Here is a 22,732-nt window from a genome sequence, read left to right as displayed (position 1 = left end):
TATATATTTTAAGGCTTTTATATGCTATTTTCTCTTTTATGGTTTTATTTGCATAATGCCTAATAAAGGTTTGATAAGTAAGTAAGTAATATCACATCCCCCTTGCTCCCCCACTTAGGCAAGCAGCAAAACTCAGCAGGTTTAGCAAGCTCCTAGTGAGCTGTGTTCAGCTCAGCAGGTCAGATAGCTCAGGCAAACATGATAATTCACCTGAGTTGCTACCACATTTATTAGCAAATCACTTTACTCATCATAAGTATATCCATTGGTCTGATTTCAATGGGATTTACTTCCTGACAATATATTTAGACTTGGAACCCTATTAGGCTTCTCACGAAAGGAAAAGCCTGGTTGTGTGAATTTTATTTCAGCCAGAATTGTGTTAATTTTTCTCTCTTACGATTTCAGCCCTTGGCTGATACTGTATCTTTCAACTGCACATAATGTACGGTATACTGTTGGGGTTTTGTTTGTTTGTTTGTTTTTTTAAAAAATACAATATATATTTCCAGTTTTAATTATAACAGCATTTCTTGATTTGGTTTTCCAATGTGTCGGCATCATTTTACTCCTTTGCAGAGTTGTAGCACAGTCTCATCTTCTTTGTTTACCCTTCTTCTCTGAAAGAGAATTAGCACAGAAGCACAAAGAACGTACAAAAGAAGTTAATATGAAAACATTGCCTGAGGATTGCATAATCACGTGGCTCATTGATGTGTTTTAAAAGAAGAAAATGTGCGCATTTTATGTTAACAGGGCACTTTTAAGCCGAATACATATTTTACAATGCAGTACAGGGACTATTGCTCCCTAACCTGCCTCACAGGGTTATTGTGAAATAAAATTGGGGGTTGGAGAGAGGACCATCAATAATCTGAGCTCCTCAGAGTAATGGTGGGATACAAATATGATATAACTGGTAGAGAATCTGCTTTACCTGCAGAAGACCACAGGTTCAGTTCCCAGCACATGTAGGTATGGCTGCATCTTCAATTGTCCATAGTGCAGACATGACCTATGTCAGAGTTAGCCAGAGTGTTACCCTACAGATGTTCTGGAGCTCCATCTCCCATCAGCCCTAGTCTGTATCCCAAAGCCTTGAAACAGCAGAAATGATGAACTGTACTTTCATGCAAGGAATCAGAAAATTAAGGACTTAATTGACAGTCAACACAGCTTTCCATAAAGTACACAGGGTGTGAAATAAATATTCCAAGTACTATATAATGGAGGGGGGAAATCACTGAGGGGAATAATACAAAGAATATTTTATGGTCAGAGTACTTATATTACTTCAGTGGAGATGGGTTTCAGTTCAACAGACTTCACAATTGCCTTGAAGGCTTTATGAGTAAATAGAGTGGCTGGATCTAGACACATCAAAGAAGCGTTTCAGTTAAACACGTAAATTTAAACAGGGAAAACAAGTAGTGAAAAATGGGACTCCACTTCGCCATCTGGTGGCACATTGTTATATCGCACATATGGCGCATATAAATCGCTTTTCCTTTACCAGTCTAGCTCAGTCCGGTGTTTGCTGTGCTAGTAACATTTTTACTGTTCCACCATAGTGCATCACATTTTTAAGTAATAAAGTTCTCAAACTAAATTTGTGCATTGTCCATTGAGAAAGGTATGTGTTCCCTTGTCTAGCCTGAAAGTGAAGTGTTCCCTTGTCTAGCCTGAAAATGAAAGTGTTTTCATTTTATAACTTCATCTTTTGAAAACAAGGAAACCTGAGCCCCTCCAAAAAGTTGTTGGACTCCCATCAGGTCCAACCAGCATGGACAGTGGTCAGGGGTGTTGCAAGTCCAACAAAAACCTGGAGTGTCAGGTTTCTCATCCCTGTTTTTAAAGCACGTCTGTGGACGTCACAATACTGGAAACTGCTCAGTGTCGTTAATCTCTGTTAACTTAGATCTATATCTTCAGTGAAGCAGAGAAGAAAGAGGAGACAAGCAGATGTATAGCAAACAGCGTGTTTTCCCCATTCATATTTGTTAGTGAGAATATGAAAGGTACCATCATTTTATTCCTTACAATCTAATAAATCATAAATCAGTTGAACCATCAACAGTTTATTAATATAACTTTAGATTTTCATTGACAGCAACCTCTCTCTCTTTCTCTCTCACCGTACAATGTGGAGCCAGGTATTTTGTCCAACATTCACTTACCCTTAGACTCGCTCAAGTTTTTCCAGAGGTAATAGTGCAAACGGCATCCCACTGTCTTATTGTGAATGACACCTTCCTATCCTCAGGCTTTATTACCATGCTTCAATCCTCTCAATGCATTGCAGGCTTAGTCTCTGTGGCAAGGTTTACCAACAACCTCCTTTTACTGCTGTAGCTACTGTGCTTCAAGCTCTAGAACAGGGGAAATGTGGCCCTCCGGCTACTTATTGGATTCTAGCTGCTGCCACACACACAGAAATTAGCAGCTGAAGCGACTAATTATCTCCATGCCACTTATTTCAATGCCAGGAAGAGCATTTCAGGTTTCTGTTAATAATGTGTATTTCCCCCTGAAGTCTAATCCCCATCTAAGCCAGTAGCCATAACTCTGTATTGTGGTTGCAAATTCCATCTTTTAAATGTTTAATATTTTAACTATGTGTTGTATGAAGAAGTACTTTCTTTTGCCTGTTTTGAATCTCATCATTTCAGAGTCAAAGTTGAGCAGATGCATCTCTGATTGAATTCCTTCCCATGCTTCATAACTGCATAGCCTGCCTCAGAGAAAGCCACAACCCTACTAAACTTCAAACGGGATGAAAAGTCCTTCTTAAGGGCTCCACTTTGTGCAAACAGAGGCCTTGGCCAATTATGAGAAAACTTGGAAAATAAAACTTTCTTCCTACCTGACAGACTGCCTTCTGTTCCAGATTTCCCATCTCCTAATTTTGCATTAACAACATGACCTATGCAGACAACTACCATCCTTTATATTAATGAAACTGCTATCTGGAAACAAAAGAGCCCGGCGAAAACAGCATCTTTTATAGGGTCAGGAACTGGACTGCGAAATTGACAGTGACAAAAAATAAAAATGACAACATGCGTCGCCAAACTCAAGACCTAAACACAAAATCCAGCTTCCTTAACCTTCACTTTATCTCAATGCATTCTTCATGTACACAGAGGCCTATGCACACTCTTCTCCTTCATCAGCTTGCATTCAGTGTCACATCCGAGGGAGACAAACATACGCCCATGTTTAATAACATGCAATCATTACCCCTCCGAACGAGGGAGGGCATGGGAAATGGTGTGCTTAGGCCTTATACCTATACATCCCATTTAGATCATAGGCAGGCTGACCTGAATGGCCTACTTTGGGGGGAGGTGAGGGGGTGTAGAATCCCTTTGATCTGTCACTCACACCAAGCAAGTGTGTATATTCAGAAAGACCTCGTAACGCTGAAGGAACAACTGGATTGCAGAAGTGACCCTGAGTCTGCATTCTTGCCAGGGCTGGACGCCACAATTGCCCACAATTGCCCCTAGTTATGTAGTGTTGCTGCAAGGCATTGTGGGAAAACTACAATGGCAGCTGCCATAGGAACCAACTCCTAGGGGCAGAGAGGGCTTTGCCTCCCACTCCGTAAAACATTCGAGGGTCCTGCGCTACCCGCAAGTTGATGGGCATTGCCATTCAAATAGTGTGCATGCGTCACGTCATGTGATCAATTATGCAGGTTGGGGCTTACCTGCCCCCCCATATTTTATTCAGGTTGGCACCCCTGGCAGCTACCCATCACTCATCCGTGTACTGAAAAAGGGGCACTGGGAAGTGATGGCAGCCACTGCTGTGCTTGACTTTTGTGTAAGAAATGCCTTGATGGATCAAACAAAGGTTCTAGTCCAGAATGTTGCAAGAATCCCAGCAGGCACCAGAAGGCCCACCAGGCATGGGATGGCAGCCTGACTAATAATAATAATAATAATAATAATAATAATAATAATTTATTTATACCCCGCCCATCTGGCTGGGTTTCCCCAGCCACACTGGGCAGCTTCCAACAAATTATTAAAATACAGTGGTCTGTTAAACATTAAAAGCTTCCCTAAACAGGGCTGCCTTCAGATGTCTTCTAAAAGTCTGGTAGTTGTTCTTCTCTTTGACATCTGGTGGGAGCGCATTCCACAGGGCGGGTGCCACTAGCGAGAAGGCCCTCTGCCTGGTTCCTGGTTCCTAGTAGCTCTTGATTTTAAACCTATCAGAGCCTACGGTCCCAGCCCCCCTGCCATGATACCTAGCTTGGGGACGGTCTGCCCATAGAGCCACTCCTGGTTTATTCTACTTCCCACTCTCTCTCTCTCTCTCTCTCTCTCTCTCTCTCTCTCTCTCTCTCTCGCACACACACACACACACACACAAATAAATAAACAAAAAACCCAAAACAATTTGGGTCATTTTTTTCTTGCAGATTGTGAAGAGACAGAGATTATTTCTATTTTTTACATTATTGGTTTGAAATATGACTCAGCAACATGGATAGGGCCATTCAAGTATATAAACAGTGGGGGGAGGGGATGCTTTTCAGACTCATCTAATTAAAGCTGGCTATTCTTCCATACTACATAATATAAGCAATTCAAGTGGTAATGCTGTATTAAATGAACAATAAGGTGTTGGATTCCCAAAGTTTCCCCTGTCATTCTACCCTAAACAATACTACTTAAAACTACCTTATTGGACCAAAGTGTTTTTTTCCAATTTCAGCTTACCTATTACTATGAGCCATTAAGCTTATATTTTAGAATACCACGTGGTTAGTTTTTGTTTTTTTAAAAAGTAATGTACAAACCCTTTTTGTTGTTGTTATAGATCTAATGCAGTAGTGTTTACAAAAATACTGTAATTCCCCCCCCCCCCCAGTTTTTAGATTTTAAAAAATAGCTGAATGGTATGACCGAGATGAATTTCAATTCAAGCTGCAATCCTCTGCTCACTGCTACAGAAGTAAGCTCCATTAAGCTCAATGGAGCTTACTTCTGAATACACAGGTAGAGCATTGAGTTCTTGGAATACAATCAGGATCTGTCAAGATCAACGGGGGCTTTGCCATTAACTCAGTAAGGGGTGTGTGTGTTGTATTATTACATTCCTTCACAGTGAAAAGGCTGTTTTTTAATAGCAGCTCCTACTTACTCTTCATCCTATGGAGTGGCCTTCCTTAACTTGGTGTTAAGGAAGATCCAGTTTCTCAGTCCACCAGATCTGCAGCCCAGCCTGGTGGCCTGTGCTGGCAAACTCTTTGTGGTACAGCCCCGGGGGCGCCACCTATGCTCCTCCTGCCCCAATGTCAACCAGGGAAGTTCTTCCAAAAGTGGCCCAAATTTGAGCATAAAGGCACATGAGCTTAAGCCTATTCCCTCCCCCCAAAATAGCGCAACAACTCTGGTCAATCCAATGAGTATATCACTGCCAGTTTATTTATAGTGGGAGTAGATCACAGTCTCTTGGAAGTTGGACGTGCCTGATCTATGTTAATTAACCTAGAGCAGAACTTTTAAGTGAAAATGATGTTATTAAACTGGAGAAAGCCGGCCAAAGTCTAGAAATGCCAGAGTTGAACTTCTGTAGGTCTGCTGTCTGGCCCCTGCATGGAAATTATTGAAGGAAGGAAATCTAATGCATATGCAGGTAACATTTTGGGCACTCTGGGATGTTTGACATAGCCCTATGCATTGCAGCCCAAAGAGACTTTAAAATATTAAGTGGAATACAAATTGATTAAAGAAAAGAATAGTCCTGGGATAGCGGTATGTTAGTTTTACATAGCAGGTGAGTACTATGTTTTCAAATATATGTTGGATGTCTTTGCCTATCCTCTTTTTGGCCGAAGCTCCAACTCTTGAGAACTTTATCCAAATAAGCTGTGCAACCTGGGAAACAGCTCTCGAAAGAAGCGAGGTGCTTTTAATGTTTAAAGTCAGAGGCCTGTGGCTTTGCCCTGACCTGGCAAATGCCTTACATTTTTTAAATTTCTCAGGTCATACCATGCATTTCCAATGACATGAAAACGGGCTGGTTTTGCAGAACCGAAATTCACTGGCAAGCAAAGGTCACCTCCCCCACCCCGCCCCCGCCCCTTCCTATAGGCACATAAAAAAGGGTTTAACCTAGTCTTTCTAAACCTACGTTTTTAAATACTGACTGGCACGGAAGATACTGAGCTAGCCCTGGATTCCCGGGTTTTGGTATTGGGCATGGCAATGGTACAGCACGACACTCCGACAGTGGCCTCCGGCAACTCATCCTCCTCGGTCCATTCATTAAGACCAGGGTTGTAGCACTGAATGCATTTCTTGTATTTCTTTTCTATTTCGTTCCAGCCTCCCACCAAGTAAATTTTCCCATTGAGGATGGAAGCGCCGGCGGTGCTCACGCCAGTTGGGAGAGGAGCAGCGTAATTCCACTGGCCAGGGTAAGAACTGTAACACTCCACAGGAAGCACGTCTACCCTTTCCCCTCGGCCTCCCAGTTGGGACCCTCCCATGACATAGACCTTTTCCCCAAGGGATATGGCGCAGTGCCACCCTCTCGGGGTACTCAGGCTGGGCTTGTCTTGCCAGCTGTCGCTAGCTGGGTCATACATGCAAACCGAGCGGGAATAAGCGTTATTGATGTAGCCTCCGGTGACCAGGATCCTACCATCTATGACCGCGCTAGCATGGCAGCATCTAGCCACCTCCAGAGGGGCCTTCATTTGCCATTGATTAATTGCCGGGACATAACATTCGACCGAAGAGAGACACCCTTCCGAGTTGCGGCCGCCCACTGCGAAAAGGAGACCGTTGAACACGTTCAGGCTGAAATGGGTGCGCTTTTGATTCATGTTGGCCAGGTGAATCCATGTGTTGAAACGAGGGTCGTACCTGAAAGAAATAGGGAGGGGGAAAGGATTACTGGTGCGATCCAGATACGAACTTCATCTACAGCTCTAAGTCACAACATTTGTATTTGCTGTAGCTGCCACTCTCTTGTTTGCTACTTTTCTCAGAAATGAAGACTCCCAAACATTGCCATTATTAAAGGCTAAACTAGATGCAAGCCCACCATCGGATCTTAGCTTTTCCCAAAGCTAAAAGCAGCGATCAGCCCAAAGTGAACCATAATAATAATTAAATAATAATAATTGATTATTTACACCCCTCCTATCTGGCTGGGTTTCCCCAGCCTCTCTGGGAAGCTCCCAACAGAATATTAAAAGCACGATAAAACATCAGACATTAAAAACTTCCCTGCCTTCAGATGTCTTCTAAATGTCAGATAGTTGTTTATTTCCTTGACATCTGATGGGAGGGCATTTCACAGGGCGGCCACCACTACTAAGAAGGCCCTCTGCCTGGTTCCCTGTAACCTCACTTCTTGTAGCGAGGGAACCTCCAGAAGGCCCTCAGTGCTCGGTCTCAGAGTCTGGGCTGAACAATGGTGGTGGAGATGCTCCTTCAGATATACTGGGCTGAGGCCATTTAGGGCTTTGAAGGTCGGGGCCATGGTGTGAGCCAAAAAGGCTGTATTGCTCTCTTATCTCCTGTACAGTGGTACCTTGGGTTACAGACACTTCAGGTTACAGACTCCGCTAACCCAGAAATAGTACCTCGGGTTAAGAACTTTGCTTCAGGATGAGAACAGAAATCATGTGGCGGCAGCGCAGCAGCAGAGGAAGGCCCCATTAGCTAAAGTGGTACCTCAGGTTAAGAACAGTTTCAGGTTAAGAATGGACCTCCAGAACGAATTAAGTTCTTAACCCGAGGTACCACTGTACTGTTTTCCTAGTTGAAATCACCCCCTCCCCAAAACTGCTCATTGCTTATATGGCATACCGTCCAACTTTTCCAGAGCCCAAACAAAAACGAGCATCTTCCGAAATGTGCTCCTGAGTGAGTCATGTGACGTACACTGTGCTCTCAACATGAAAATTCATTTTTTTCCGGAGTAAGGTCTCACAGGGCACCCCCCAAAAAACATGTTTTTGGACACCGTGGGAGGTCACAGCCCCCAAAAGTCCTTTTTTGGAGGGACAAAATGGCATGAGAGTGCAGCACCCAAAATGGCTGCTGCAATCTTGTGTGGAAAAACATGATGTCCTGTTTTATTCCTGGGGAACTTCGGAGGTATGATATGGCAGCTGGATATTTTCTGCTATGGAGCAAATAGAAGTTTCAGGCAGGAGAGATGGTCGACTGGAGCCCTGCACTACCTCGTCTTTGCTCTGCCCCCCCCCCCAGTTGGCACCTGGTTAGGTAGCCAGGGAAGGGGCGGAGCAACAGTTAGCAACTAATGGGGGTATCACCCTGGCATGGGAAGCTTACGCAGGGTCACAAACCCGGCCCACTGCTTTGATGAGTGAGCGGTAATTACATCCAGACAGTGGCATGTGGGAGAAGATAAAATCTTCCTTCCCTGGTACAGTGGTACCTCGGGTTACAGACGCTTCAGGTTACAGACGCTTCAAAGCTATAGACTCTGCTACGCCAGAAATAGTACCTCTGGTTAAGAACTTTGCTTCAGGATGAGAACAGAAGTCGAGTGGTGGCGGTGCAGCGGAAGCAGGAGGCCCCATTAGCTAAAGTGGTACCTCAGGTTAAGAACAGTTTCAGGTTAAGAACGGACCTCCAAAACGAATTAAGTTCTTAACCCGAGGTACCACTGTACTGTGGTCCTATTCATGCTCATACATGCATTTTCATAAGAAAAGCCCTTCTGGATCAGACAAAAAGCCTATCTACTGCAACTTCCTGTTTCCCACAGCAGTAAACCCAATGCTAGGCATGAAGGCAATAGCCGTCTCCAGCTGTTGATACTCAGCAACTTGTATTCAAAGGCATACTGCCTCTGATCTTCAATATGGTGTGTATATAGCCATTGGGACTTGCAGCTATTGATAACCTTGTCCTCCACGAATTTATCTAACCCCATTTGAAAGCTGTCTAACTTGGTGGCCATTTATCTTTGGGGAAACAGAACTTTCTACATTGGGGGGTCTAGTTCATAACCACTTGTACCTCATGAAAGATGACTCATATCTCAGCTGGATAGCATTACCTTGGTTTCAGGCATGGAGACATGGAAAAACAATGGAAAAACAATGGCACTGAAAGAATGATCCCAAGGAAAGCTTAAGAATTGCAATATTGGCTGAGCTGCTTGCTCAACAGGTCCATAGTTTAATCAACGAACAAAATGGGGAGGCAATGAATGAGATTAACCATTTGACATCGATTGTGTTAAATTATTGTTGTACTAGCAGCAGGCTGGGCTCAGTAAGATGTTTGAATCTCGCCTGGTAACAGCTCTGTAATAAAACTAGGTTTAATAATATGCACATTTCATATTATTTATTATGTACTTCATTACATATTCCCCCCCCCCCATTATGTTCCAGTGAGTGATACATAATTAAGTCATACTCAGAGTAGATACAGTGGTACCTCAGGTTACATATGCTTCAGGTTACATGCGCTTCAGGTTACAGACTCCGCTAACCCAGAAATAGTGCTTCAGGTTAAGAACTTTGCTTCAGGATAAGAACAGAAATTGGGCTCTGGTGGCGCGGCGGCAGCAGGAGGCCCCATTAGCTAAAGTGGTGCTTCAGGTTAAGAACAGTTTCAGGTTAAGAACGGACCTCCAGAATGAATTAAGTACTTAACCTGAGGCACCACTGTATATTAAAATCATTGGGCTTCCTCTGAGTATGACTAATGTTGGGTATCACCCAGTAATTTGTTGCGTGTGAGAACTGGAAAAAGCTTGAGTTTAGTATGCATATTGCATCTATTCTTTTGATTCTGACATGTGGAAAATCAATCTGCTAGCTCACTAATAAAACCAAACTGAATGGACATTTAATATAATCTCACTGCTCTTAGTCAACTGATTTCATTTGTTCCTAGTTATTTACCAGAAATGTTTGAAATACCCAGTGACTATCGTACATGAATGCTAAGACAAAACATATGCATATACACATACAAAAAGAGAGATGGAGAAAGAAAACTTCTCCCTTGGAGAATGTTCTTACTATTTGTTAACGTCGTTAAAAGTACATGACTCAAAACATTGGAAATGGCCAGAAATGGCACGTTGTGGAGTAACATATTCTAGTTTCATTACATTTTATTATACAGTATTCTCTGTGAAATGAGCCCATCTGTTATTTGTATGTAACTACGTAAAATTTATGTATTTATTCATTTACTTTATATGCTGAATTTCTGCCAAGGCACCTAAGGTGGTTTATAATTTACTGTAAATTTGGGAGGAGGGGCAAGAGAAAGAGGCTGTCTGGTTGGATCACACAAGAAATGAGGGAGTATTTTCTAAGGACTTTCTGGGATCAGAATTTCGGTCCTGGCATTCTTGTGGCCACTGTAAACAAGTCTGGCTTCTCAAGTCATATTTACAGTACCTTCATCTCTTTCCTAAAATGTCCAATAGCACTACTCATAATGCTTCAGATAACAGTGAGGAAATGGTAGGATTAAAATCCTGGCTTTATAGTAACTTCAGAAAATATATTAGCCCAAATGTTTAGAATTTGGGTAACAGAATCTTCCAATTGCAATATAGTTGCTGCTAGCCAGTCTGATTTGTAACATTTGCAATCTACAAAAACTTATGCTACAATGAACCTGTTTGTTATTAAAGGGGCCACAAGACTGTTTGCTGTTTTCTTGGCAACAGATTAATATGGCTACATCCTTAGATTTTGCCCTGTGAGAATAGGAATATTTGTTGCATTGCTATATGTTGCTAATTCTAAGAAGCAGGAAAGAAAGTATTAATTCAAAAGAAAATAATATCAGCCTTGTTGTTTAGTTGTCTTGCAAGGGCCTACAACTCTGTAATAATATAAAATAAAATAAAATAAGGTTCCTCAATCTCTGTATTCCTCTCTCTTCTGATTCTGCTTTCAGCTACAAAAAGAAAAAAAGTTTGTGACCTGCTTTAATTTGGACATAGTGGCTGTTTCCAGACAACCTGTTTGCCAAGCATTTGCCAGATTTGTTTATACAAAGTTGATCAAGAGGTTAGACTATGTCAGCTATTTCTTGAGTGTTCATTCTTAGCTGCATGTGGGGAGGTTATACAGGGCTGCATCAAGCAGTTGCTATCCCATGTTTCTAGGGCCTTTCCCCATCACTTTTTATAATCACAAAAAGTCTGATTCTGGGGAGAAGCAGCAGTTCAAATATGCTAAATGAACTTCACTTGCTTAATGTGCATTTGCCAGTATGTGACTGAATCCCACCCAAAAATACTCTGGATATATAAGCCTATAAAGTACTCTAAAGCATATAAATACTTTTGCTGGTTCAAGTTACGAAATACATTATTTATATCCTGAAGCCACAATTCAACACAGAGTTAATATTTATAATTATATGTTCTATACCGGATTTACAAAATTAAAATTAAAACATGGAGCGTTCTTTTAATGCTTCATTTTTAGTGCCTATTGAATGAAGTGCCTATTGAATACCAAAAGTAAATAATTTAATTTCAAAATTATCAAGTCTAAGCATGGCTTTGGGACTGATAGAAAGGAAGAGCAATTTGATTTCCATTATATTCCCCTCAGTACATGATAATACTTAAGATTAGTGCTCAAAGCACTTCACTAGTCCTTTCAACAACCTTGTAAGTTATGTCAATATTATTGTCCCCATATTTCAGAAAGAGGCTGAGACAGAGAGGCTCGTCTAACCATAACATGTGAGTGTATGGCATAAACTCAGTCCGAAATGAATAATGGCCATGACAGAGAGATCACCTTGCTTCAAGGTACCTGTTGAACTAATGGCTGAGGAGAAATTTGAAGCACAGATGGCCTGCTAAACAACCCCACTTCTCCAGTACTGTTGCTATTCATGTGCCACTGCCCCACCCCAGCAGAGCTAATAACAGCTGGAAGTGTGTGACTTACAGTGCTGGAAATGGCATGTGAGCAAAGGATTAAATACTATTCAAAATAGCACCACAGGGATTGTTCATTAGCAAAACCAACATCAAGTAGACTCTTCCTTGTCAGTTCTGCTCTACTACAAGCTCTTATGTTAAGCCGTGTAGATGGACTTTGCAAGATGGAATAGATGAAGGAAAGATAAATATGGATAGATACCTTTTAAAGCCTTTTAATGAGAGCTAACATTGAGGGACGCGGGGGGCGCTGTGGGTTAAACCACAGAGCCTAGGACTTGCCGATCAGAAGGTCAGCGGTTCAAATCCCTGCGACGGGGTGAGCTCCCGTTGCTCGGTCCCTGCTCCTGCCAACCTAGCAGTTCGAAAGCATGTCAAAGTGCAAGTAGATAAATAGGTACCGCTCCGGCGGGAAGGTAAACGGTGTTTCCATGCACTGCTCTGGTTCACCAGAAGCGGCTTAGTCATGCTGGCCACATGACCCGGAAGCTGTACGCCGGCTCCCTCAGCCAATAAAGTGAGATGAGTGCCGCAACCCCAGAGTCGGCTACGACTGGACCTAATGGTCAGGGATGCCTTTACTTTTGGGGGACGTGCTTGACTGAGCAGGGCTGAGCCAGGACTTAGCTACAGCTACAGATACACCTATTCCAAACTCTGGTTATCCCAGTAGACCTTGGGTTAGGATTGCTCCCTAAGTCCAGTTCTATTTTAAAGGCTTGCTTCATCTTAAATTAGGGAACTAGCCAGTGGTAGGCCTGTTCCTGAATAGAGTTTGGAATAAGGTTAGGTGAATAAGGAATAAGGAAGGTGAAATGTTAGAAGCAAAAAATAAAATAATGTGCTTCCCAAACCAGTGGTTGAAGTGCCCTGGATATTCCCATTAATGCCCATTGATGCCAATGGGCACTATTCTTCCAGGGGTAATAAAAGTTGCAAACCACTTGGGGCAGTCCCATAGAAAATCCTGCCTCACTTGTCTGCTCCCCACTCCCAAAGACATAGTAGACTGCTAGCAATGTGTAATCTCAGCAAAATCCATATCAGCCCTTGAAGCCTGAAGTTGGAAATAAGAACAGTGAAAGGAACAGGATGGACCACAGTGTATATCATTTTGACGGCTTCTGAGACTTTCAGACAGAAAAGAGGAGATATGGATTGTGGTTATTTATTAATGAGCTGGTTGTATGTAAAACTGAGGATTAAATTTGGCAAAATGTGAAGGGTGCGTGATGCTGGGAGATTGGCAGCGTTGTGGGAGGGAATGTATATTATATATTTATACCAAAAAATTCTAGGGGTTTCATTTTCACCCTCTGCACACCACACCAGTGAGGCTGAATTGTTGATTACTGGGGCCAGATGTCAGACAACAATGTTCAAAGCCATGTTAAGGAGGAATGCATGCATGTTGTCTGGGGAAAAGCAAGATCTGTTTTTCTCAGGCAAAGTGTTACTCAAGAGGTATCAGAAGGAAATGTTTGAAAATTGATGAATGACTCTTATAGAGAGATAGAAGAGGATTTACTCTACTCAACTGTTTTGAGGACAGGCTATAACAATGTATAAAAGCCACAGCAGAAACTGGTAACTGAACAGGTGATGTGTAAGCAGAAGGGATGAATGTATTTTGAAATGATAGTAGGAAAAGTTATTTTATTGGGAGCACCAAAGGAAGGAGGAAAATAGAGGGGACATCTGGGGTGGGAGGAAAGTCAGTGTTTAGATTTATATTGAATTTGTATTAATTTGATGAGGATTTGTTAAAAATTATGGAATATCAATAAAAATAATTGGCCACCCCCCCCTCCAATGTAGCATCACATCTGGCTTGAACCTATGGAAATGTAAAGGCTCTCTGCATGGCTGCTAGAAATGTGTCTCTGTTTTAAATGTGTTGGGTGGATATCTTTGAAAGAAACGCATATCAAATAGTATCCGAGAGTAGGAATGCCTGTCACATTTAATGGTACAAGCATGGTAAAAACCATGGTGAAACCATCCATCTTTGCCACAACCCACAATCCATGAGAATCTAGACATAGGGGCACCTTGCTCTCCTGTGGGTGATCCCAGTGGCGTAGCGTGGGGGGTGCAGGGGGGCCGGCCGCACCGGGCACAACATCTGGGGTTAGGGCAAATCCACAGGTTAGGGGGCGCAAATCCACGGGTTAGGGGGCGCAAATCCACGGGTTAGGGGGCGCAAATTACTTGCCTTGCCCCGGGTGCTGACAACCCACGCTACGCCACTGGATGATCCTCATATAAGACTGGCATCCATACACGGAACTCCCTAAGCCATTTCCTCTAACATCCCTATAGATACATGGAAGAAATGAAGGAGTGCTCATGACAGTGTGGAAGGACTGCCTCATGAGCATTCTCAGATTCACAAGGAGGACGCTGCCTTATAGGCCAGACTGTTTGCCCATCTAGCCCAGTTTTGTCTCCTCAGCCAATCTGCAGTTCTTTGACGTGGAGATGCCAGGGCATCTTAAAAGCATGTGCTGTACCCCTGAGCTACAGCCGCTGCCCCAATTTAAGGGATCGTACACATTGCCTCTTTTGCTTCATGTATACATGTTGGGGGAAACTGCGAAGGGAGTTATTTTCTCATTCCTTATGCTATGCACAAATACTCAGCAAAATACAGTGGTACCTCGGGTTACATACGCTTCAGGTTATATACGTTTCAGGTTACAGACTCCGCTAATCCAGAAATAGTACCTCGGGTTAAGAACTTTGCTTCAGGATGAGAACAGAAATCGTGCTCCGGCGGCGCGGCAGCAGCGGGAGGCCCCATTAGCTAAAGTGGTGCTTCAGGTTAAGAACAGTTTCAGGTTAAGAACAGACCTCCAGAACGAATTAAGTACTTAACCCGAGGTACCACTGTAGGTACATGATGTGCAATCAAGACACTCAATGCAATTCTGCCTGGGAGCCAAGCATAAGTCAACTCTGAGCTTCTGAGAGGAAGAATGGGGAATTTATAATAAACAGCATGAGACCTGGGGCAGCAGTGCCACCAGCGGCCAGTGCCATAGCTATGAAGGGGCTAGCTGGGTTTTTGCCCTGGGTCCTTATCCGTGTTGTAGGCCAGGTGAGGGGTACCTTTGTCCCTCCAGAGGTTGCTGAACCACAACTCCCAGCACCCCTGTCTTGCTTGGACTAATGGGATAAACATCTGCAGCCCCGTTCCACACCCCAGTTGTAGGGTAATAAAGCAAATGCACTTGATACCTTACACCATTTAGAATCATAGAATTGCAGAGTTGGAAGGGACCCCAAGGGGCAATGCAATCTTTTGCCCAACGTGGGGCTCAAACCCGTCACCCTGAGATTAAGAGTCTCACGTGCTTACATATAGGCCAGTAAATATATTACTATGACAAAGAAAAGGAAAATGTGCCTGTCTAATCCTATTTCAAATTAATATGCCAACTGTGAAGCACCAACAGCTCTCGGGTGGAGAAGCATTTGAGTCTTATCCAACATGCATATCATCTGAGACATTTGAATTATTCAGGCGTTCATAAGGGGACTTAAACACACAACGAATGGGGAGCGTGCATGAGCCTGCTTGCAGTGTCCCCATTGTCTTCCATGGCTGCAGGAGGCTTTCCTGCAGGAGACAGTCACCCTTGAACATACAAATGTCAATGGAAACAGGGAGTGGAGCTAGCATGCTTGTACATGCTTTTTTCTCTTTGCAACATCCCTGTTGTAAACATATAAATAGGGACGCTGTTAATCTAACTTTGTCACAAAGGCAATTTTTTTCTGGCTGTTTTTTCCTTCCAAAAATAATAATCGACCTTTGCAGGTACAGTGGTGAACAACTTGGATTAAGAACACTGCAAACCTAGAAGTAGGTGTTTTGGACTGTGAACTTTGCCTTGGAATTAGAACATGTTTTACTTCCTGTTGAGTGCGTTCCATTTGTAAATTGAGTCCCCCACTGCTATGGGAAAGCATTCCTTGATTTAAGAATGCTTTGGTTTAAGAACGGACTTCTGGAATGGAGTAAGTTCATAAACCAAGGTACCACTGTATTCCCTTTCGGCACGGCTTGGATGGCATTTGTCAATCACAGGCACCTATGCTAAATACAACAACCTCAATCAAGATTGTTCTTCCGTTGCTGTTTATGCATCTGCATTTCCCTCTCACTCCCTCTCCGGAGCTGTTATGTGCTGAACATACTACCTCTATAAATAACCAGTTACCTGCAGAAATTGCTGACCGCATGCTTAGCCTGATTCCTGGCATCATTCTGGTCTTCTCCACCTGCCACGTAGAGGAATCCATCCATCACGGTGACGCACTGGTTGAAGCTTTTAGCAGGCATCTCAGTAAGCCTCTTCCATCCGTTGTCAGGGTCTCTGTATAAAATGTCTCTGCTAAGGGATTTCTCTGTTAAAGCTGGGCGTCCCCCAACCGTAACCAGGACCCGTAATCCTCCACGAATCCTTGTTCTCCTAGACTGCAATGTATTCTGGTGGTAGGGAAGCAAATGGTAATTCATGGCATCTACTAGAAGTCTATGGCAATCTGCATCTTGCATCATTCTTGGTACAGTCTGAACATAATTCACCAGGTCTTGGGCAGAGATGGTACCAAAGCGAATGTTGCTCAACAGATCCGCAGCATATTTTGCTCTTTTTTGGTCAAATTCCAGCCATCTCGTTGCGATTTGGAATGCAACGAGTTCAGAAGGCAACTGCAAGTCATCGTCTGCAAGAAGTTCATTGATCCGGTCAAAAGTGAGCTTTAAGAACTGATCCGATTCGGAAAACTCAATGAAGTTGTCTCTGATGAATTTCTGAGCTGCTTCCTTGGCGGTTTTGAGTCCATATGTCTCTGCGATGTTGGCAACATACATGCAATTCTCCACGTTGATTTCTTGCATCAAAAAATCACTGCACATCTTCACAAGGGTATGAATCTGAAGGTAGATGGCTGTGGAGATGATGCTACCTATAGTATACAGCGAGAGAGTGAGCTTTCCTGTGTAGGCATACGCAATGACAGTAGCTAGGCCCAGGGGAGATATATCGTTGAGGTCCACTCTCTGAGTTGATGGATCTTTCTTCAAGATGTTGTGGAAGTAGTCACTGCAGGAAGCCATCACCACCTTGTGGACATCAAAAGACTTTGTTTTGGTACCGATGACTAAATCACAGAGAAAGTTCTCCAGCCTCATCCTGCACAGCCCTTCCAAAAGGTTGGGACTGTAGAGAGCATCGGAAACCTCAGTCGAGACACAGCTGAAGCCATTCCCCCCTTCCAAAAGGCCGTTCAAGCCGTTCAGCTTGCTGAGAGGACCATCTTCCACGATGATGGTCAGCTCATTGATATCCACCTTGCTCTTTTTGACGTTCTTCTTCTTGGGCGCCATGACTGCAATATAATATCACAGCCAGGAGCTAGCTAGAAGAAGGAGAAGGAGAAGGAGAAAAGGACAACTTTTAGACCCGTATTTCAGTGCATTGGTTTTCAGCATCTCACTGAAAATGACTGCAAAGCATCCTTGCAGGCGGCAAACGGAAACAGAAAAATAAGAAAAGTGGAACAGCAAGAGATTACGGAAAACTCCGCAATCACACACATCTGTAACCTCATGCAAGGTGAATAAATGTTGCTTGGTAAATGGTGGTTTGTATCTACTCAGTGTCAAGTGTCAAACTCATACTCCCCAAGTGGTTTGTAAAAATATAATACCAAAAAGAAAAACCAGCTGAAATTACAAACATCAATTTAAATGCCTGCTGAAATAAGAAAAATATATTCAGAAGTTCAGTATGGAGTGGGCCTGTCTGACCTCAACTTGAAGGGAGTTCAATAAGTTATGATGCTTACTGAAAGGCTGACACACCCCAAGTTGGACACTGAGATCATGGCAGGGAGCCCTATTAGTGGTTTGCTGTGGGCCAGAATCTGACTCGTGTCAATGAGTTGAGCTTTTAGAGCTGTGGGTCCAACTCGGCGGAACTCCCTGCCACAAGAAGTTATACACGGACACTATCCCTACAGAGCTTCAGATGCCTGGCTAAATCAGTTTTTATTTTTGGAGGCTTTTGCACCCTGAATGCTTCCAAGATGTTTTGCAGCATTATTTTATATAGGCGGTTTCAAAATTAGGTTCAATTTCTGTTTTAAGTTATGTATATCGTATATCATGATTGTAAGCTGCTTTGGGACCTACGTAAAGAAATGGGGGTATATAAAATTTTAAAATAAATAAATAAATCTCTCGGACCAATCTGCTTCACAGGGTTGCTGGGCCCATAACACGAGAACATTGTGCATTGTCCTTGAGCCCCATTTTTTTCTTTTTTCTTTTTTTTGTAGTGTGGGCAAGCTGACCCATAGATAGGATTCGCAGCCCAATCCTAAAGCACATTTAGTACGAAGCAAGTCCCACTGGCTGAAGTTCCGAATCAGTATGTTTCGGGATTGGAAGTGTGCATATTTATTCACTTAAACTGGAGACTGCCACTGTCCTTCATATGTAAGAACAGACTGCTCTTCTCTTTTGTAGATAGACTCAGCTAAAGCCTGAGGGAATTATTTTCCTCCAAAACAGCATGACTAGACTAAGAGGTAACAGTGAAAAAGAAACATACAATTTTGAAATAATAAATCAAGTTGAAAGTTGTGGCTCTTTTACACCTAACTACTACTGAATTGGGTAGAACAGGCCCACTGTAGTCTTTCAGTCTGTTTTGATGTACATAAAAAAGAGTTTATTGTATTTTTAAAAAATTACCTGGGGAGAGGGGAGATTATTGGGTTGATTTGTTTTTATTATGTATTTTGTGTTATATTGTATAGGACAGAATCCAAATTTACTTACTTACTTACTTACTTTAATAATAATAATAATAATAATAATAATAATAATAATAATAATAATCAAATAACCTGTTTTAATTATTTTCAGGACATTTTATATACAGCTTAACATCTTTTGTCAAAATCCTTAAGCAATTTACAGAAATTATGAAACCAAAATATAGTAAATGGTATACATTAAAATAAGGTGCAGAAAGATAGTAATACAATAAATGCACTGTAAAAAATCCAATAATAATACAAAAACAGCATAGATGAATTTTTAAGATGGGTTCACATGACAGTTTTCCTCATGACAAGTAATGTTTCTTCACTCCTTGCCCATGTGGCAAACGCCATACAACACTGAGTACAGCACATGTTTAATTTGGATTCAGCTGAAATCAACAACCTCCCTTCTTTTCAGACCATGTAGTAGTTAGGGATCTGAGATGGTTTTAAATTATATAGAGCTCCACCAAAGGACCAGGAGTACAGGGAAGCAAAACAAAATCCTACTTGTAATGGCAGGAGAATGGTTATGGATGACCTCCATATTTATTTACACCTGCCCCACTGAAATCAACAGGATTTATCTTTTGAGCAATTGCAGACAAGCCTAATTTACAATTTGTCCCTACAAAGCACTTGCAGATTTGCACATTCTGGTTTTCACCAAACCAGCTTTCTGGTCAAAACTCTCACCATGAATTGATCCAGACTTCCAGCTGAGTGCTCTGTCACATGACATGGGAAACTTTCCTGAATAATTCAGTCGCTTCTTCCTCCTCATAAGACAAGTGCTATGCTAACCTCAAACAGCATTGAAGGGCACCAGGCTGGGTGAAACTGTTGTAATGCCAAAAGCAGAAAGCCAGCAACCCACCTACAGCTCAGGCCTGTAGGGTTGGTAGAGGACCAATGAGAGAACAACCCTCCAAGTGTCCCTATTTTCCAGGGACGTCCCTGATTTAGAGAAGTCATCCCAGTTTCTGATTTGATCCCAGAATGTCCCACTTTTCCTTGGGATGTCCCTATTTTCACTGGAGAAATTTTGGAGGGTATGGAGTTATCTGACGCCCAAGCCGTCTGAAGGGAATCCTGTATAGGGAAGTTTTTAAAAAAAATATTTATGTTTTATTTTGTTTTTATATATGGCTGGGGAAACTCAGAAAGATGTGTGGGGTATAAATAGTAAAAATTATCATTATGGAATGGGACGTCCCTATTTTCATTGGAGAAATGCATAGCTGTCAACTTTCCCCTTTTCTTGCGAGGAATCCTATGCGGAATAAGGGAATTTCCCTTTAAAAAAGGGAAATGTTGACAGCTATGGAGAAGTGTTGGAGGGTATGTGACAGAGTGAAGCATTGACCTACATGGATTTGAATGCTCTAGATAAGGTAGACTAGGACCTGAGTTCAAATCCTCTCTAAGCCATAGAGCATAACTTTGGACCAGTCACTCTATCTCAGCATAACCAAACTCCAAGAGTCAGTCCTGAGGATAGACTAGCGAAGGGAGAGGACATTGCTGTATGCCACATTTGATCTGCTTGGAGGAAGAGGAAAATCAAGATGTAATGAACATCTTAGATCAAGCGAGTGCATCGGCAGCCTGAAACAAGCCCCTGCGAGTTCCCTTCAAAGAGCGCTGCCAAATGTTAAAACAGGCAAGGGTTAAGGAATGCTGTATAGTGGAGTACCATCTGCATTAGCTCTTTCTTGCACAGAGTTTTTAAAAAGCACAAACCATTCAGCATTTTAAGTATAGAAAGGAATGGTTAGTTCCTCTTTCAGGGGGTATGGCGTCCACCTGTCACCCAGTCCCTCCTGCTAGGTGGCAGCTATGTGCAAGCGAGCGAGATGATTGTGTGTGTGTTAGAAGCATCAGCCATCGCCCGCGTACCAGAATGAGCAGAGGTCCCAGAATGTCACTTTGCCAAAGTGGCGGGTCAGCTGCTCCCCCCCCCCCAGCTGCATTCCTCAAGCTGCATCTGTTGAAAGCTATCAGGGACGTTTCCAAGAATAGCATCGCTCTCTGGGGTCTCTCAAAGCCACTTGCCATTTTAAGGCAGGTCCAGTTTAAAGTGCATTTCATGCTTGGGGTTTTAATTCTTTTTAAGGGAGAAAAAAAGAAATATTGCCAGGTATACATTTGCAGCCCTTTCTGTTCTCCATTACTAAAAAAAATATATATATTCTGTTTATTTCATCTGCACAGGTTGAAAATAGCCAGCATGCTTTGGATATGTATCAATTCTCTCTTAGCTGGCTATGTCGATATTCCTTTGGCAAGTGCAACGAACATTTAAAGACAGCCAAGTATCCTTTACATATTTAAAGCTTAATATGAGATCTATGTAAGGATTTCTAGCTCAAGTTTTTTTAAAAAAGAAAATTAAAAAAACAGATTTTATCAATATTTAAAACCGTTGTTTTTCTACGACATGCTAGCAGGGAACTGCCGCCAGCCCTGTGAAATTTTAGCAGCAAAAGTCCTTGCGGCTTTTTCCTGGAGCAAACTTTCACCAAGTTACTTGTCAAAAACTGCACAGGAAAACACGCAGTTAAAGGAAAGCCTTTGGCAATTTCATTTTCCTTAGGGCCTCCACCCCTCCCCATAGCCATAGCTGGCCACATTAAGTTTGTAGCCTGGAGGGAATTCATCCCAGGGCATTTTCAGCTCTTAAATAGAAGGAACACCACCACCCCACCGCCTAGGAACGCTCAGAAACCCAGAAAGCTAATCAGCTCAAGAAGAACAGGATTAGAGAGCAGCCTTACCCTTCTCAGCAACAGAGCCTTCCCAGGACTGACCAGCACAATGTCTACGAGAATATTTCTTGAAAAGGCAGGGGGAAGGGGAAATGGATTTCACCTGAGAAGTCCTAGCTAGCCACAGAAGTTTCTAGTGTGACCCTGCTGCCACTGTGGATGAGAGAGTCTGGAGCCTGCGCTCTGGGGCACTTTAAAAATGACCCCTCCCTCCCATCCTTTCCTGTCACCCAGAAGGGTTTATGTTTCCTCTGCTTGCTTGGCTTTGAATCTGAAGTCAACTTAACTGGATGTCTACAGGATAATAAAATGAGGCTTAAGCTCCTAGAAATTACATTCCTTCCATCGCTGCTGTACTACGGCAGGGTCACCGTTCCACCGTAAATGACTAAAAACATTGTCCTTAGAATAACTACATTTAAAAAAAACCTTCGCCCCTCTGAACTTTGGTTAACTCCTACTGAAAGTTTTCCCTGCTCCTCCCTTCCAGCAGGTTTTCATATACAGTGGTACCTCGGGTTAAGAACTTAATTCGTTCTTAACCTGAAACTGTTCTTAACCTGAAGCACCACTTTAACTAATGGGCCCTTTTGCTGCTGCTGCGCCGCTGGAGCACGATTTCTGTTCTCATCCTGAAGCAAAGTTCTTAACTCAAGGTACTATTTCTGGGTTAGTGGAGTCTGTAACCTGAAGCGTCTGTAACCTGAAGTGTCTGTAACCCGAGGTACCACAGTACAGTGGTACCTTGGTTTAAGAACAGCTTAGTTTATGAACAACTTGGATTAAGAATGCTGCAAACCCGGAAATAGGTGTTTTGGTTTGTGAACTTTGCCTTGGAAGCAGAATATGTTTTGCTTCCTGTTGAGTGTGTCCCATTTGTAAATTGAGTCCTTCTCGGAAGCGAATGCACATATTTCAAGGAAGGAGGGGGAGTAAATACTGCTAAACGAAGAGATCTCTGATAAATAAGACGAGTCGGAGGAACAAGAATAAATCATGAGAAGATACGCCAAGACTCGGTATGGCAAAGGGACTGGATGGGGGAGGGGGGGAAAACTTTCCTTTCTTTATGTGATTAAACAAGAATCCCCCCCCCCCTCACAAGTCAGAAATGTCGTTTTAATGACTTAAGCTGTGGATTTATGACTGTGTGGAGATAAATTTTCTAACCAAAGCATGTTTTAAGA

The 22,732-nt window shown here is 42.6% G+C and overlaps 1 protein-coding gene across 2 annotated transcripts; it reads right to left on the bottom strand.

The window, feature by feature from the left end:
* Positions 1 to 205: 205 nt before the first annotated feature.
* KLHL31 (kelch like family member 31) lies at positions 206 to 21,716 on the bottom strand. 2 transcript variants are annotated; one of them, XM_028722604.2, is made up of 3 exons: positions 21,555 to 21,716; positions 16,161 to 17,364; positions 206 to 6,887 (listed from the first exon to the last, which is right to left on the bottom strand). In XM_028722604.2, exons 2-3 carry the CDS (start codon positions 17,330 to 17,332, stop codon positions 6,155 to 6,157), a joined length of 1,905 nt encoding a protein of 634 aa, XP_028578437.2. In that variant the 5' UTR covers positions 17,333 to 17,364; positions 21,555 to 21,716; the 3' UTR covers positions 206 to 6,154. The 2 variants fall into 2 exon arrangements, with proteins under 2 accessions (XP_028578437.2, XP_028578438.2); XM_028722605.2 differs by having other exon boundaries at positions 21,649 to 21,707.
* Between the last annotated feature and the right edge of the window lie 1,016 nt (positions 21,717 to 22,732).

This window comes from Podarcis muralis, chromosome 3 (genome assembly GCF_964188315.1).
Source record: "Podarcis muralis chromosome 3, rPodMur119.hap1.1, whole genome shotgun sequence".
Lineage (NCBI taxonomy): Eukaryota > Metazoa > Chordata > Lepidosauria > Squamata > Lacertidae > Podarcis > Podarcis muralis.
The sequence above is the reverse complement of the archived record's forward strand: the minus strand, read 5'-3'. Positions and strand labels throughout refer to the sequence as shown.

What these genes read in the sequence shown, in the direction of transcription:
- KLHL31 (XM_028722604.2), bottom strand. Translation starts at nt 17,332, where the DNA reads ATGGCGCCCAAGAAGAAGAACGTCAAAAAGAGCAAGGTGGATATCAAT. An exon ending in GCGGTCAGCAATTTCTGCAG is followed by an intron (nt 6,888 to 16,160) that starts GTAACTGGTTAT and finishes TATTTCTTTCAG; the next exon opens with GTACGACCCTCGTTTCAACA.